The sequence below is a fragment of the Macrosteles quadrilineatus genome, unplaced genomic scaffold (assembly GCF_028750875.1).
Source record: "Macrosteles quadrilineatus isolate MER2022 unplaced genomic scaffold, UCM_ALF_1.0 Scaffold_6__1_contigs__length_79288215, whole genome shotgun sequence".
In the NCBI taxonomy this organism is placed as follows: Eukaryota; Metazoa; Arthropoda; class Insecta; order Hemiptera; family Cicadellidae; genus Macrosteles; species Macrosteles quadrilineatus.
Window position 1 is genome coordinate 64,817,573 of NW_026542599.1, and position 14,415 is coordinate 64,831,987.

The following is a 14,415-nucleotide window of genomic DNA, read 5'->3' on the forward strand; positions in this document are numbered from 1 at the left end:
CTAGCATTGACTATATAACACTACGTAGTGTTATATAGTCAATGATGCTAGGGTCTAAGAAGCATTAGGCTAGGCCTAGAGACACTATCACATAGTTTAAACCATTTGTTATTGATAGTATTTTTTTAAACCCAACTCAAGTTTGGCTCTACTACTAGCCCAGCTCTTTCATCTCATATCAAAATAAACTTTGACTGCATAGTACAATAACTAAATAACAAAATAATCTAGTTTAGTATCGACCATTAAATATTGGACATCTATGTCTTTCCCGTGGTTAACCGGGCAGGACACTTTTGTACCTTCCGTATTTACAGTATTGAAGAATTTTTAATTCATCCTGACTCCTTTAGATAATTCTTATAGCAGCACAGCACGTTTTAGTGGGTTTTATGATTTTTAAGAGTAGAACCACACTATAGAGAATTGTTTATCAGTACTGTTTCAAAGGTGGGAAATTTTAAGTTGAAAGAGGGAGTTAAAGTTTTCTAAAAGGAAAGGATAGCTTATTATTATAAGTACCGGTACCTTCAAAATAGAGCCAAGAACCAAAATTCTAGCTATCACATTATTGCTTGGTGAAGTGACATTTTTTGACAAAAAGAATGAATTTAAGTTATTGAAAAGACGAAGATATCAAAGACAATGTATTTTAGTACTCTACTGGAAACAAGTTTATCTGACTTGACATAAAATAACCCTTTCCACAGTGTTTCCTCTAAAAGGCATAGTTAAAATATTTACCCATTTACTAGTTTGACTCATCTCTGATAGTAAATTGTTGTGTTGTTTGCAGGGCGCATCAACAGAGGACAGCTGAGCAGTCGTCAGGGCAGCAGCAACAACAGCGACGGCAACAACCGAGAGTCTTCCTTGGACGATTCAGGAGTTGTGGACGATCACGAGGAGGCTGACGGAACATCGGAGGACCAGACCAACCTACCTCTCCAGGTCAGCTTTTTGTACAGCTTAATTTTAAGATTTATTCAATTTTTTTTGTAATTTTTGTTGTAGGTTTTCTTGTGGTTGAATCTTATTCTGCATTTTCTGTTAATGTGTCTTCATCCTCCTAAAATAACCACGTAATATACAAGAAACATTTATGCTCATGGAACCTTTAAAACACTTTTGGCTGACCAAATAGTAAAAAAATCCAGCCTTAGACAATGAGTCAAAAGCTTAAAACCACAGTAGGCCCTAATTGCAAAAATAAAAATAAAAATTTACACCAGTAGGTAACTAAACCTGTTTATTTCACTCTGTGCTGTTTATTTAAATTAAAATACTAGTACAGCTAATCTATCTATCTAGGTATCTTGTATATCCTCAAGTATTGTTCAGCAGAAATATGTTGCAGAAAGTCGAGTCACTGAAGAGTCACGGAAGGGAGAAGGAGGTGAAGGTGATCAAATGTAACGGAGTCAGTCCTCTCCATCTGCAAAAACCTCCTGTGTACACGTTGCCTTCAGCAGACTATATGTCTCAAGTTGTAGTATTAGGTAAGTATAAGTTTATGTGAAGTTTTCAAATATGTAGTATAAGTAGCTCCAGAAGTAGTTTCTTGTACCATTGACTATTAATAGAACTAGTCATTTCATCGTAAAGTTGTCGCTAGTTTTAAAATCGAAATGTACATAATTGAAGTGAGCGACCGATAGATTGCGCTGATGTAAATTACTGATTTCTGTCAAATATTGGCTTGTATTATTTGATCATCCTAATAACCACTGACTTATTCAACCTATACCTGTATTTACAACACATCACAAACCAGGTTTGGTTAAAGGCAATTGTGATCAAAAAAGTCCAGTAGAACCTCCAAACTTATCACAGAGTGTTTGTGTTCCAGATGACTTAGTAGACCGTAACTGTGATAAGTGTGTGGAGTGCTGCGTGGACTACGAGGGATGGCTCAGATTCCAGAACTGTCTGTACAAGGTGGTACAAGATCCTCTGTTTGAGCTGTTGATCACTCTCTGTATCATCCTGAACACCCAAACTTATCACGGAGTGTTTATGTTTCCAGATGACTTAGTAGACCGTAACTGTGATAAGTGTGTGGAGTGCTGTGTGGACTACGAGGGATGGCTCAGGTTCCAGAACTGTCTGTACAAGGTGGTGCGAGATCCTCTGTTTGAGCTGTTGATCACTCTCTGTATCATCCTGAACACCCAAACTTATCACGGAGTGTTTATGTTTCCAGATGACTTAGTAGACCATAACTGTGATAAGTGTGTGGAGTGCTGTGTGAACTACGAGGGATGGCTCAGGTTCCAGAACTGTCTGTACAAGGTGGTGCGAGATCCTCTGTTTGAGCTGTTGATCACTCTCTGTATCATCCTGAACACCCAAACTCATCACAGAGTGTTTGTGTTTCCAGATGACTTAGTAGACCATAACTGTGATAAGTGTGTGGAGTGCTGTGTGGACTACGAGGGATGGCTCAGGTTCCAGAACTGTCTGTACAAGGTGGTACGAGATCCTCTGTTTGAGCTGTTGATTACTCTGTGTGTATCATCCTGAACACAAAACTCATCTCAGAGTGTTTGTGTTTCCAGATGACTTAGTAGACCATAACTGTGATAAGTGTGTGGAGTGCTGTGTGGACTACGAGGGATGGCTCAGGTTCCAGAACTGTCTGTACAAGGTGGTGCGAGATCCTCTGTTTGAGCTGTTGATCACTCTCTGTATCATCCTGAACACCCAAACTCATCACAGAGTGTTTGTGTTTCCAGATGACTTAGTAGACCATAACTGTGATAAGTGTGTGGAGTGCTGTGTGGACTACGAGGGATGGCTCAGGTTCCAGAACTGTCTGTACAAGGTGGTGCGAGATCCTCTGTTTGAGCTGTTGATTACTCTCTGTATCATCCTGAACACCCAAACTCATCACAGAGTGTTTGTGTTTCCAGATGACTTAGTAGACCGTAACTGTGATAAGTGTGTGGAGTGCTGTGTGGACTACGAGGGATGGCTCAGGTTCCAGAACTGTCTGTACAAGGTGGTGCGAGATCCTCTGTTTGAGCTGTTGATCACTCTCTGTATCATCCTGAACATTCAAACTCATCTGAGAGTGTTTATGTTCCAGATGACTTAGTAGACCGTAACTGTGATAAGTGTGTGGAGTGCTGCGTGGACTACGAGGGATGGCTCAGGTTCCAGAACTGTCTGTACAGGGTGGTGCGAGATCCTCTGTTTGAGCTGTTGATCACTCTCTGTATCATCCTGAACACTCAAACTCATCTGAGAGTGTTTATGTTCCAGATGACTTAGTAGACCGTAACTGTGATAAGTGTGTGGAGTGCTGCGTGGACTACGAGGGATGGCTCAGGTTCCAGAACTGTCTGTACAAGGTGGTGCGAGATCCTCTGTTTGAGCTGTTGATCACTCTCTGTATCATCCTGAACACTCAAACTCATCTGAGAGTGTTTATGTTCCAGATGACTTAGTAGACCGTAACTGTGATAAGTGTGTGGAGTGCTGCGTGGACTACGAGGGATGGCTCAGGTTCCAGAACTGTCTGTACAAGGTGGTGCGAGATCCTCTGTTTGAGCTGTTGATCACTCTCTGTATCATCCTGAACATTCAAACTCATCTGAGAGTGTTTATGTTCCAGATGACTTAGTAGACCGTAACTGTGATAAGTGTGTGGAGTGCTGCGTGGACTACGAGGGATGGCTCAGATTCCAGAACTGTCTGTACAAGGTGGTACGAGATCCTCTGTTTGAGCTGTTGATCACTCTCTGTATCATCCTGAACACCCAAACTCATCACAGAGTGTTTGTGTTTCCAGATGACTTAGTAGACCGTAACTGTGATAAGTGTGTGGAGTGCTGCGTGGACTACGAGGGATGGCGCAGGTTCCAGAACTGTCTGTACAAGGTGGTGCGAGATCCTCTATTTGAGCTGTTGATTACTCTCTGTATCATTCTGAACACCCAAACTTATCACGGAGTGTTTATGTTCCAGATGACTTAATAGACCGTAACTGTGATAAGTGTGTGGAGTGCTGCGTGGACTACGAGGGATGGCTCAGGTTCCAGAACTGTCTGTACAAGGTGGTGCGAGATCCTCTGTTTGAGCTGTTGATTACTCTCTGTATCATCCTGAACACTCAAACTCATCTGAGAGTGTTTATGTTCCAGATGACTTAGTAGACCGTAACTGTGATAAGTGTGTGGAGTGCTGCGTGGACTACGAGGGATGGCTCAGGTTCCAGAACTGTCTGTACAAGGTGGTGCGAGATCCTCTGTTTGAGCTGTTGATTACTCTCTGTATCATCCTGAACACTCAAACTCATCTGAGAGTGTTTATGTTCCAGATGACTTAGTAGACCGTAACTGTGATAAGTGTGTGGAGTGCTGTGTGGACTACGAGGGATGGCTCAGGTTCCAGAACTGTCTGTACAAGGTGGTGCGAGATCCTCTGTTTGAGCTGTTGATTACTCTCTGTATCATCCTGAACACTCAAACTCATCTGAGAGTGTTTATGTTCCAGATGACTTAGTAGACCGTAACTGTGATAAGTGTGTGGAGTGCTGCGTGGACTACGAGGGATGGCTCAGGTTCCAGAACTGTCTGTACAAGGTGGTGCGAGATCCTCTGTTTGAGCTGTTGATCACTCTCTGTATCATCCTGAACACCATGTTCTTGGCGACGGAACACCACGGCATGAGTGAGAACATCAGGAACATGCTGGACGTCGGCAACAAGGTATGTAGACATCTGTGGGCTTAATTTTGTTTGAAGAAAACACTCAAATGTATGGTGAAAAAAAGTAACATTTTCAGCCATCTGGGATAATTCAAGTTGTGAAAGAACCTTCACAAAAAATCTGCCTCTGTTAATTTTTCTAAATAGTAGGAAAAGAAGGTCCACTCTTCACAAAGATAAATCGAAGGAGCTTAGCAATCGATGTCCTGCTTCATTTGTACTATGAAGACTGAACAACTAATTATCTATCAAAGGGCAATCACCTCCATGGTTCACATGTACACCATAACAAGCCAGCTCACTGATTACATGCAGCATCATATGTGAACAGAATCACGTCATTTGCAGCTCTTTAGCTGATGTGTACGCTTTTCTGTTTTGTCTAGAATTTTGTTTTAACTATTGAATCTCCTGAGCGAGGTCTTGCAAGATAAGGTCAGTTCCACCCAAAACTTAAACTCAACAGTTTTGACGAAAACAATATGTTCTTTATACTGGAGGGAAAGTAAAAGTATGTGCGAGCGGTGGCAACCTAGTATAATTACTCAGCGCATAGACATGGCTAGGAAGTCTATCACAAAAAAACTCACCACCATTTTTGATTTAGTCACAACAATCCATGATGCAGTGTAATCAAAGTTAAAAGATGATTTATTGTCGCTGTATTTTTGCAGGTGTTCACCTCCATCTTCACTCTGGAGTGTACGCTCAAGCTTATGGCCTTGAGTAAAGAGTTCTTTGCTTGTGGTTGGAATATTTTCGACCTCATCATCGTCACCGCTAGTTTGCTGGATCTCTCTTTCGAACTAGTGGATGGACTCTCGGTGCTGCGAGGACTCAGGCTGGTAAGTGAATGTTAACCTGCACATCACCTGAAACTGAATAAACTGTATCAGCAATCTGACACATACTCTCTCCCATTGGCTTGTCAACAACCTTCATTGTGCGTGAGTGGTGGGATCATCTATAGACCTATCTTTTGGAGAAAATCACAAAAGCTGCAATAACTTTCAAACCTCAAGGTTGTTACTTCAACGAATATACAAAGATGTATTTTCAATCTGAAAAGTCAACTATGAAATATCAAAATTTGCCAATTTTTCTGAAGATATATGAAAAAAATAAACAAGCAACCTATATTAAATGGTTTATTCTAGCTCTGGTTCAAATGGGAGTGTATGGTAGTTACTACTTGACTGTTTATCACCTCATTATCCGTCAACCAAATGGTGTATAGTTGTGGGTAGTTTATATTCTAACCCAGCTGATGTTCACAGTTAAGGGTGCTGAAGCTTGCACAGTCCTGGACTACTATGAAGGTTTTGTTGAGTATTATCATCTCTACCATCGGAGCCCTGGGAAACCTCACGTTCGTCTTGGTTATTGTTATTTATATTTTTGCTGTGATCGGAATGCAGTTATTCTCCAAGGACTACACGGCCGAGAGGTTCGCTCCTGATCCTGTCCCTAGGTGAGTCATGTTTAAGATAAATCTCGAAGAATAATAAAAACATTGAAAGAATAGGAAACACTACTTTTTGGTACTAGCAATGAAAGATAGTTAGTTGTGAAACTATTTCATAAAGTTTTGGGATCTGAAATCTGATCCTGTCCTCATGTGAGAAAGCATTGGTCCTCTGGTCAGTTTGTTCATGATTGAAAATTTCTGCAATAAATTTCTTAATTAAGGTCTAATTTAGTGTTTGTAAAAAAAAGTGCATAGTAATTTTAGTTAGGATTCAGTGTTTAGGGAGTGATAAGAAATGGAATAATGGATCTTTAATCCTGTGCTTCCACAAATCAAAATGAGATCCAGAAAACCCCTCCACTGATGATACTTGAGACTGAAAATTTATTAGGCTTTATTACAAGATTTTTCTGCAAAAATACAAATTGTTATTATTTATATATAGTGTCAATTTCCACGTCATACGAAAACATGAACTCAACTGTCCTGTATTTTCACAGATGGAATTTCTCTGACTTCTTTCATTCCTTTATGATGATTTTTCGGATATTGTGCGGAGAATGGATTGAACCACTGTGGGATTGTATGAGGGCTGAGAAAATTGAGGTTAGTGTACTATATGTGTTTGTTATGAAATCCTTAGTTTAAGAGGGTAACTTACTTTTGGTGCAAGTGCTGTTTTTATCGTACTACACTACTAGACTAATACAGTAAATTTATTCAACTTGACAAGCCAAAATAATCCAAATCTCTTTGATAAAGCTAGGTTGTTTTACAAAATAGATTATTTAACAAAATGATTTAATATTCAGCTGTTAAAGGAACAATCCACTTTAGTTAAATACATACCTATCAAATTAGATTGTCTGATATTTTTTAGTTAACTCTATTTATCATTATTCTAAAATGTTGTGAATTTTCTGACAATTATAGTATTGTAATTAAATTGGAAAAATAACAATAAATATTATTTGAAAACTTGTATACGATTTCAATTTTCAAAACAATCAGAATGAATGATAAGCGATTGCCCCTAATTCTTCAGTGAATGATTACAGGGTCCAGGGACTTGTTTTGCGATATTCCTGCCAGCTCTAGTCATGGGAAACTTCATGGTCCTGAACTTGTTCTTGGCTTTGCTGCTTAACAGTTTTAACTCAGAAGAACTAAAATCTAAGAAGGAGGTAAGTGACAGTATGCTCAATTGTGTCACTATTTATTGCATAATGTTTATACAATTCCAAGCTGAAATCGGTCTTGCCTAGGAATTATGTAGCTTCACTGACTTGATCAGTAAAAAGTATTTACTCTGGATTATAGCAATCATTTCATTAGACAAGGAATGGCTAGTAAATTTGCTCTCATTGCATGGGAATTGTTCCTTTTCTTTCAATATATCCACATTATACAACATATAGTACAGAAAAATCGATATAAAATATGTCTCAATCACATGGTAGAAACAAAAAAGTAATTTCGATTTTGCATTTTCATTATGTAACAAAAGCTTGATGAACAGCCAAAGATCTATTTTAATTTAGTAGGTACCTATAATAAACATACCGTATTTGTCTTTTGCATTTCCCCAACAGTGTACATATTATTTTTCTTAAATAAATTACAATATTCCAAACAGCAGACAGATAATGCAGTTTACAGTCATTAAAAAAATAGCACCTTACGTTAAACACCTTGCTGTATTTACAATTTGAATACAAAAAACATTAAATGCGGAATCATTACAGCTCATGTAATAAATAGGTTACATACCTTAAACTCATCAATCCAATTTAATCTCTGGCGATTGGTTTTGGAACATTTATTGTACATTTTCAAGCGTTTTCCTCCCCTTCAAATTAATTGAACTCATTGTCGTTGTTAAAACACAAAAACATTTTAACACACACAAACAAAAAGTTTATGGTAATTGGTAATTTATTAATAGTATTAATTTTTTTTTTTTTTATTGACAACGATAATGAGCTTAATTAATTTTAAGAAGGCTCGAAAACATAACAATAATCTGAAACTCCTTGCCTGACTCTAGAATAGGATTGAGATTAAGGTAATAGGTAAGTAACCTATTCATTATGTCATAAATCAATACTAGGCAATGAAGAATTACCTGCCACAACTGAATACAATAACACCCACTGTTGCTCGGAACTTTTTACGCTGCATGAGTTTTGTTTGCATTTTGGAATACGAATGCTTACTGGTAGTGTTTTCCGACTATTTACCTTTGTTGTCGTGGACCAGTTTGGAATGCTCGCGGAGGAAGACGCCGAGGTAGCTGAGATGAAGGCGTTGTGGTCTCACCACGTACAGGTTGCGTCAAAGTTGTGTCGACGTTGCGGCCTCCCCCTCCCTCTCCCTTCTCCGCCCCCCACTCTCAGCAGACCTAAACACTCACAAAGACGAACCTTTAGTTTTCCCGTAGAACACATCACCTCCTCCAAGACCCGGCGGTCACTTCCCTCTCCCGTAGAACCACTGAAGGTATCGGAGCGATGATCGGTGTGTTCACTGCGCACCCTGTGTGTTTGCACGTGAAACTGTTTCAAATTTGTTGTGGTTTTCGACACGAGTAATTATTTTGCTTTTGAATCATGAAGTGGGTTATGATATTCCAATAGATTTTGCTTACAAAAATTCTTAGTCTTTGTTACATAGTGATATTTGTGCAATAAATAAAGAAATAAAACATTTATTTATTACAAAACTTTCACTTGAACTAGAAACAACAAACTAAACCTAGACAGTAGCATTACAATCAGCTGATCTTTAAGACAGTAAATTAGGAATTTTACATATACTTCAAATAGGCATAAAATAATTTGCTAAATTTTAGAAAGGAATATTGTTAATGGATTTAGAGTGGCTTTTTAAAAGGAAATATTTTATTTTACTAATCCACATCTGTAAAGCATGCACAACATAAATTGAGGAAATATTCATAATTTATTTCAGTTACCTAGTCTAAAGTGCAACTATTAAAACTATAAAATATATTAACTTATATTTTGTAAATAGTCTCTAAAAATTTGCCAAAAATATTAAAAAATAAATATAATAGGAGTTTTAATAGTTTGGAACGCTATTAAGCAGGAATCACAATCGGAAGTTTTATCAAAGCTGACATTTTAATAATTGAATATTATGAAAAAAAACTAATTGATAAATAAAAATAAAAAATTGTTTGTAAAATGTTATGAAAGTAAACATGAAAATGAAGACCCCAAGTGAATTTGCGTCACAATTTCAGACATAATCACCGCTTGGTCGGTTGAGGCACTTTGCACCTTATGTTTGTCATACTTAACACTCCAGAGTAGTCAACGAACATGGTAAGTATTGTGTGTTGAGTAGTTCCAACCCATAGATAGTGTGTGTGTATAACCTGTCCACTGTTGTATTGTAACTGGCCGTACAATGAGGGAGCAGTGATAGTGATAACAAGGATTTTAAATCTAATTTGTTCATGTCAAACACTAAGTTTTTTACAACACAAATACAAACCTGCTTTTCAAAAACTATTAAAAAAAGTTTTGTTAACAAAAAGGTGTCACTCTCAATTTTTTTATATTTTCAATGAGTTACCATTTGGCGAGATAATTTGAATAAATTAACACGTTCGCTGCGGTTGCGGGAACAGCTTATGTGCTACGTGGATGAGTGTGTGAAAATGTTTAAATTTAGTTTCATCTATTAGAAGAGCATATTATAGCATGTACTGTATAGGGTGTGTAATCTGTATGAATTAATTTCACCACTATATGAACGAATATTTAATAATGATTTATTTACAAACGAATAAAGAAGTGTACTGAATCATAACATAGTCAAAACTAAATGTTTAACAAAACTAGCAACAGCTGTTACATAATAAATATTAAATAAAGTATAGACCAAAGGCATCACAGATGTGGCTAAGTTGACGCCACATCAGCCCCCCGCAGAGACTGGAAGTCCAGGAAGCTTGAGCTTTACATTTCGACCGGACCGAGTTGTATAGTTTCTGAACAATGATGCCGGGTTTGGAGGCTTGAGGGATGTGTTTGAAGGTTGAGAAGCCTCTTTGATTGTTGGGTGATTACATTTGTCAGGTAACACATATGCAGGCTTCACCCTGTCTAAGCTCACTCTCACTTGTTTGCCATTCTGTGAAATTACTAAGGATTTTTCATCAAGAGAAATTACAGGATATGGTCCGTTGTACGGAGGCTGTAGGGCACGTTTCACAGAGTCATCTCTTAGAAAAACATCGGTGCACTTTCTAAGGTCCTGAAATACAAAAGTTTTGGGTTTGACATGGCGTGAAGCTTGGACAGGTCTGATTGAAGACATGTGTTGACTGACGGAGACGTACAACATAATCAGAAGGATCTTCATGCCTGGGTCCGTCAACAAGGAGATCAAACAATTCTCCTGGAAGTCTCAACTGTTGGCCGAAAACAATTTCTGCCGTTGATGCTTGAAGATCCTCGCGGTATTGGAAGAGCTTCCAGCCAGGATGAATCGTGATGACACATCAGTGAAGCTTTGAGATGACGATGAAATCTCTCCACCAATCCATTTGCACAGGGATGGTAACTGCAAGTCCTGATTCTTTCAGAGCCGAAAGTTTTTCCAAGGGACTTGAAGAGGGATGATTCGAATTGGCGGCCTTGATCAGTAGTTATTTTTGAAGGAGCGCCATAACGAGAAAACCAGCAAAAGACTAGACCTTCGGCGACTTCTTCTGCAGTAATCCCCTTTAAAGGATGAACCTCAGGCCATCTAGTGTAACGGTCTATGACTGTAAGACAGTATTTGTATGGTCCTGCTGGTGGTAAAGGCCCAATTATGTCAACATGGATGTGCTCAAAACGTGATGATGGTAAAGAAAATGTTCCTAGAGGAGCATGAACGTGTCGTGTTACCTTGCAACGTTGGCATCGCTCACAAGTACGAGCCCAGTTACGACAATCTTTTTGAATACTTGGCCAGACAAATCGATCTGCTACAAGTTTTGCAGTAGCTTTAATGCCTGGGTGGCTGAGGTCATGTAGCGAATGAAATACCCTCTTCCGTAGTTCAACTGGAATATAAGGTCTTTGGGTCCCTGTGGAAGTGTCACAAAAGATGAATGAGTTTGTTCCAGGGATTTTGATCTTCTGAATTTTGAGAGATGAATTGTTGTTGTTTATGAGGTTGATGATTTCGTCATCTGAGCTTTGTGCTTTGGAAATTGACTCAGGATCCAATGAACATGAAATAGCCTCTACACGTGATAAAGCATCGGCAACAATGTTTTCTGAACCTCCGATGTGTTTTATGTCAGTAGAAAACTCGGATATGAATGAAAGCTGACGTAGTTGAACAGGTGGAAGTTTCTCACGACGTTGATGAAAAGCAAAGATGAGTGGCTTATGATCCGTAAAAATGGTAAATGCCGTGGTTTCCAAAAAATGACGAAAATTCTGAACTGCTTCATACACAGCTAGAAGTTCACGGTAGTACGCCGGCCAAGAGCTTTGCTTTGGTGAAAGTTTCTTAGAGAAGAATCCAAGTGGCTGCCAGGAATTTTCAACAAATTGTTGAAGGCAAGCTCCTACACTAACGTCAGAGGCGTCTGTAAACAATCCAAGAGGGGCGTCATGTTTCGGATGAAATAGGAGAGTCACCGACGACAAACTAGCTTTGCAAGCTTGAAACGCTTCCTCAGTCTCTGGGGTCCAAGGCACAGGAAGTGATCCCTTGCTATTTGCACCACCAAGCAGAGAGTGTAAAGGTGCTTGGAGTTCTGCGGCTTTAGGTAAGAATCTACGATGGAAATTGATCATACCTAGGAACTGTCGAAGACCACGCATTGTCTTAGGCAGTTGGTACTCCTGAAGAGCAGATATTCGATCTTGTGGAGGGTAGACACCTGATGCTGAAACTTTGTACCCTAAAAACGTCACTTCAGGCATTGCAAAAACACACTTGGACGAATTTACAATAACGCCATAGGAATGGAGTCTTTTGAACAAAGTCCTAAGATGTTGCTCATGCTCTTCAATTGATCGGGAAAACACTAAAATATCATCAATGTAGCTGGACGTAAAATCTAAGTTTAAGGTTACTTCATCTATGAAACGCTGGAATGTTTGGCCAGCATTACGTAACCCAAATGTCATGAATGGAAATTCAAAAAGGCCGAATGGAGTTGTGATAGCAGTTTTGCATAGGTCATCAGGGTGTACAGGGATTTGTTGGTATGCTTTTACTAGATCTATGACAGAAAATATGTTACAGCCTGAAAGGTTATTTGAAAAATCATGAATGTGTCGAACAGGATACCTGTCAGGAGTGGTGTGTGCATTTAATGCACGGTAGTCTCCACATGGTCTCCATCCATTTTCTCCCTTTGGCGCCAGATGCAGGGGTGAAGCCCACGGACTGTCTGATGGACGAGCTGTACCACATTTTACCATGTCGGCAAATTCACTCTTTGCAATGCTGAGCTTTTCAGGGGCCAGTCGTCGTGGTCGGCAGAATACAGGAGGTCCTGGAGTCGTGTGTATATGATGTACTGTCTGGTGCTTCACTTCTCGAGGCAATCCTGGAGGGCGAGTAATTTCAGGGAATTCATGCAAGATTTTAGAGAGGGGAGAAGTAGTGACTACGGATTTTACGCTACATTGAGTCGTAACGGAAAGTTGTCCTCCTGTGATAAGTCCTGTTTTGGCATCATGAAGTCGCAACAAACGACAGTCAGGAAGCAAATGGTAATAACTGAGGAAGTCCGAGCCAATGATTGGAACACTGACATCTGCAACTGTGAACTGCCATGCAAAACTACGGCGAAGGCCTAGGTCCAAAGTCATGGAACAAGTTCCGTAAGTCTTGATAGTAGTACCGTTGGCGGCACTTAGTTCAAAGTCTGTAGATGTGCGACGGTCTCGTAAAAGACGTTTTGGATAACATGATACGTCAGAGCCTGTGTCGATCAAGAACCGGAGTTTCGAATTTTGATCCATGACAAAAATTCTGCGGCTGGGTGCTCGACAGTCAGTCGCCGCTGTTACTGGCCGTCCTTGGAGTTTCCCGCATAAGAGCAAGGAGAAGTACATTTTGACGCGTGCTCACCAAATTTAGCATGATACCAGCAGATTTGACTTGTAGATTTGTGCTAATCTTTATTCGCGTTCTTTGATGTTTTCTTGTCATGATTGGTCGAATGATTGTGCTGAAGTGATACTTCGAGTGCGTCAATCCTTTGCGTCAATCTCGAAATAGCAGCAGTGAGGTCGTCATTAGACTGTGTGTGTTCAAGTGTTTTTGTAGCATTTACTGATACTTGTGGTGTTCTTGTAGAAACTTCAATGACTTTATCCGCTATATCTGCAAGTTTATCCAGTGGAAGTTCATTTTGAGCTGTGATGATCGCTTGTATGTTAATAGGGAGACGACGTAGCCAGAGTGCTCGAAGGATTTTGTCCTGTAGTTGGGCTGGACCGATCAGAGTACGTAGGTGGCGTAAGAACTGCGATGGCTTGCGATCTCCGATATCTTCGTAGCTGATCAACTGGCGTACACATTCTTCTTCACTAGTAGACAACCTTTCAATAAGCTTCGAACGAAGTACAGCGTAACGATTCGTTGCAGGCGGATTTGTGATGATGTCCTCTACTTCCACTGCGTAACGTGTTTCAAGCTGAGAAACGACGTAGTGGAACCGAGTGTCATCGCTTGTGATGCCTGAGATGGCGAACTGGGAATCTACCTGAGCAAACCATAGACTAGGTCGATCGGCCCAGAATGGTGGAAGCTTTACTGCAACTCGATTCACTGATACATTACCAGGGTCGTTGCGTTGCTGAACGTTGGTAGATAGTTCATCTTGTTGCTGTCGTAGATTCGCTAATTGAGCTTCGATTTCTTCTAGCGACATTGGTAATATTGATGAAGGAATGTCGTGTTTCTGGTTGTTGTTGTTCGGGGTCACCAATATATAGGGTGTGTAATCTGTATGAATTAATTTCACCACTATATGAACGAATATTTAATAATGATTTATTTAAAAACGAATAAAGAAGTGTACTGAATCATAACATAGTCAAAACTAAATGTTTAACAAAACTAGCAACAGCTGTTACATAATAAATATTAAATAAAGTATAGACCAAAGGCATCACAGATGTGGCTAAGTTGACGCCACAACTGTATTCCAACAATAGTTGTGGACATAGCTTTATAATAACCGAATAT

General features: G+C 39.5%; 1 protein-coding gene across 1 annotated transcript in view; it reads left to right on the forward strand.

Moving 5' to 3' along the window:
* The window catches only part of LOC128996508 (sodium channel protein 60E-like), a 317,588-nt gene that overhangs the window by 279,056 nt on the left and 24,117 nt on the right, over positions 1-14,415 (forward strand). The window contains exons 10-16 of the mRNA XM_054421885.1: positions 797-951; positions 1,358-1,499; positions 4,498-4,712; positions 5,387-5,557; positions 5,990-6,183; positions 6,681-6,786; positions 7,239-7,364. Coding sequence (XP_054277860.1) covers positions 797-951; positions 1,358-1,499; positions 4,498-4,712; positions 5,387-5,557; positions 5,990-6,183; positions 6,681-6,786; positions 7,239-7,364 — 1,109 coding nt within the window. The remainder of the gene's footprint in view (positions 1-796; positions 952-1,357; positions 1,500-4,497; positions 4,713-5,386; positions 5,558-5,989; positions 6,184-6,680; positions 6,787-7,238; positions 7,365-14,415) is intronic.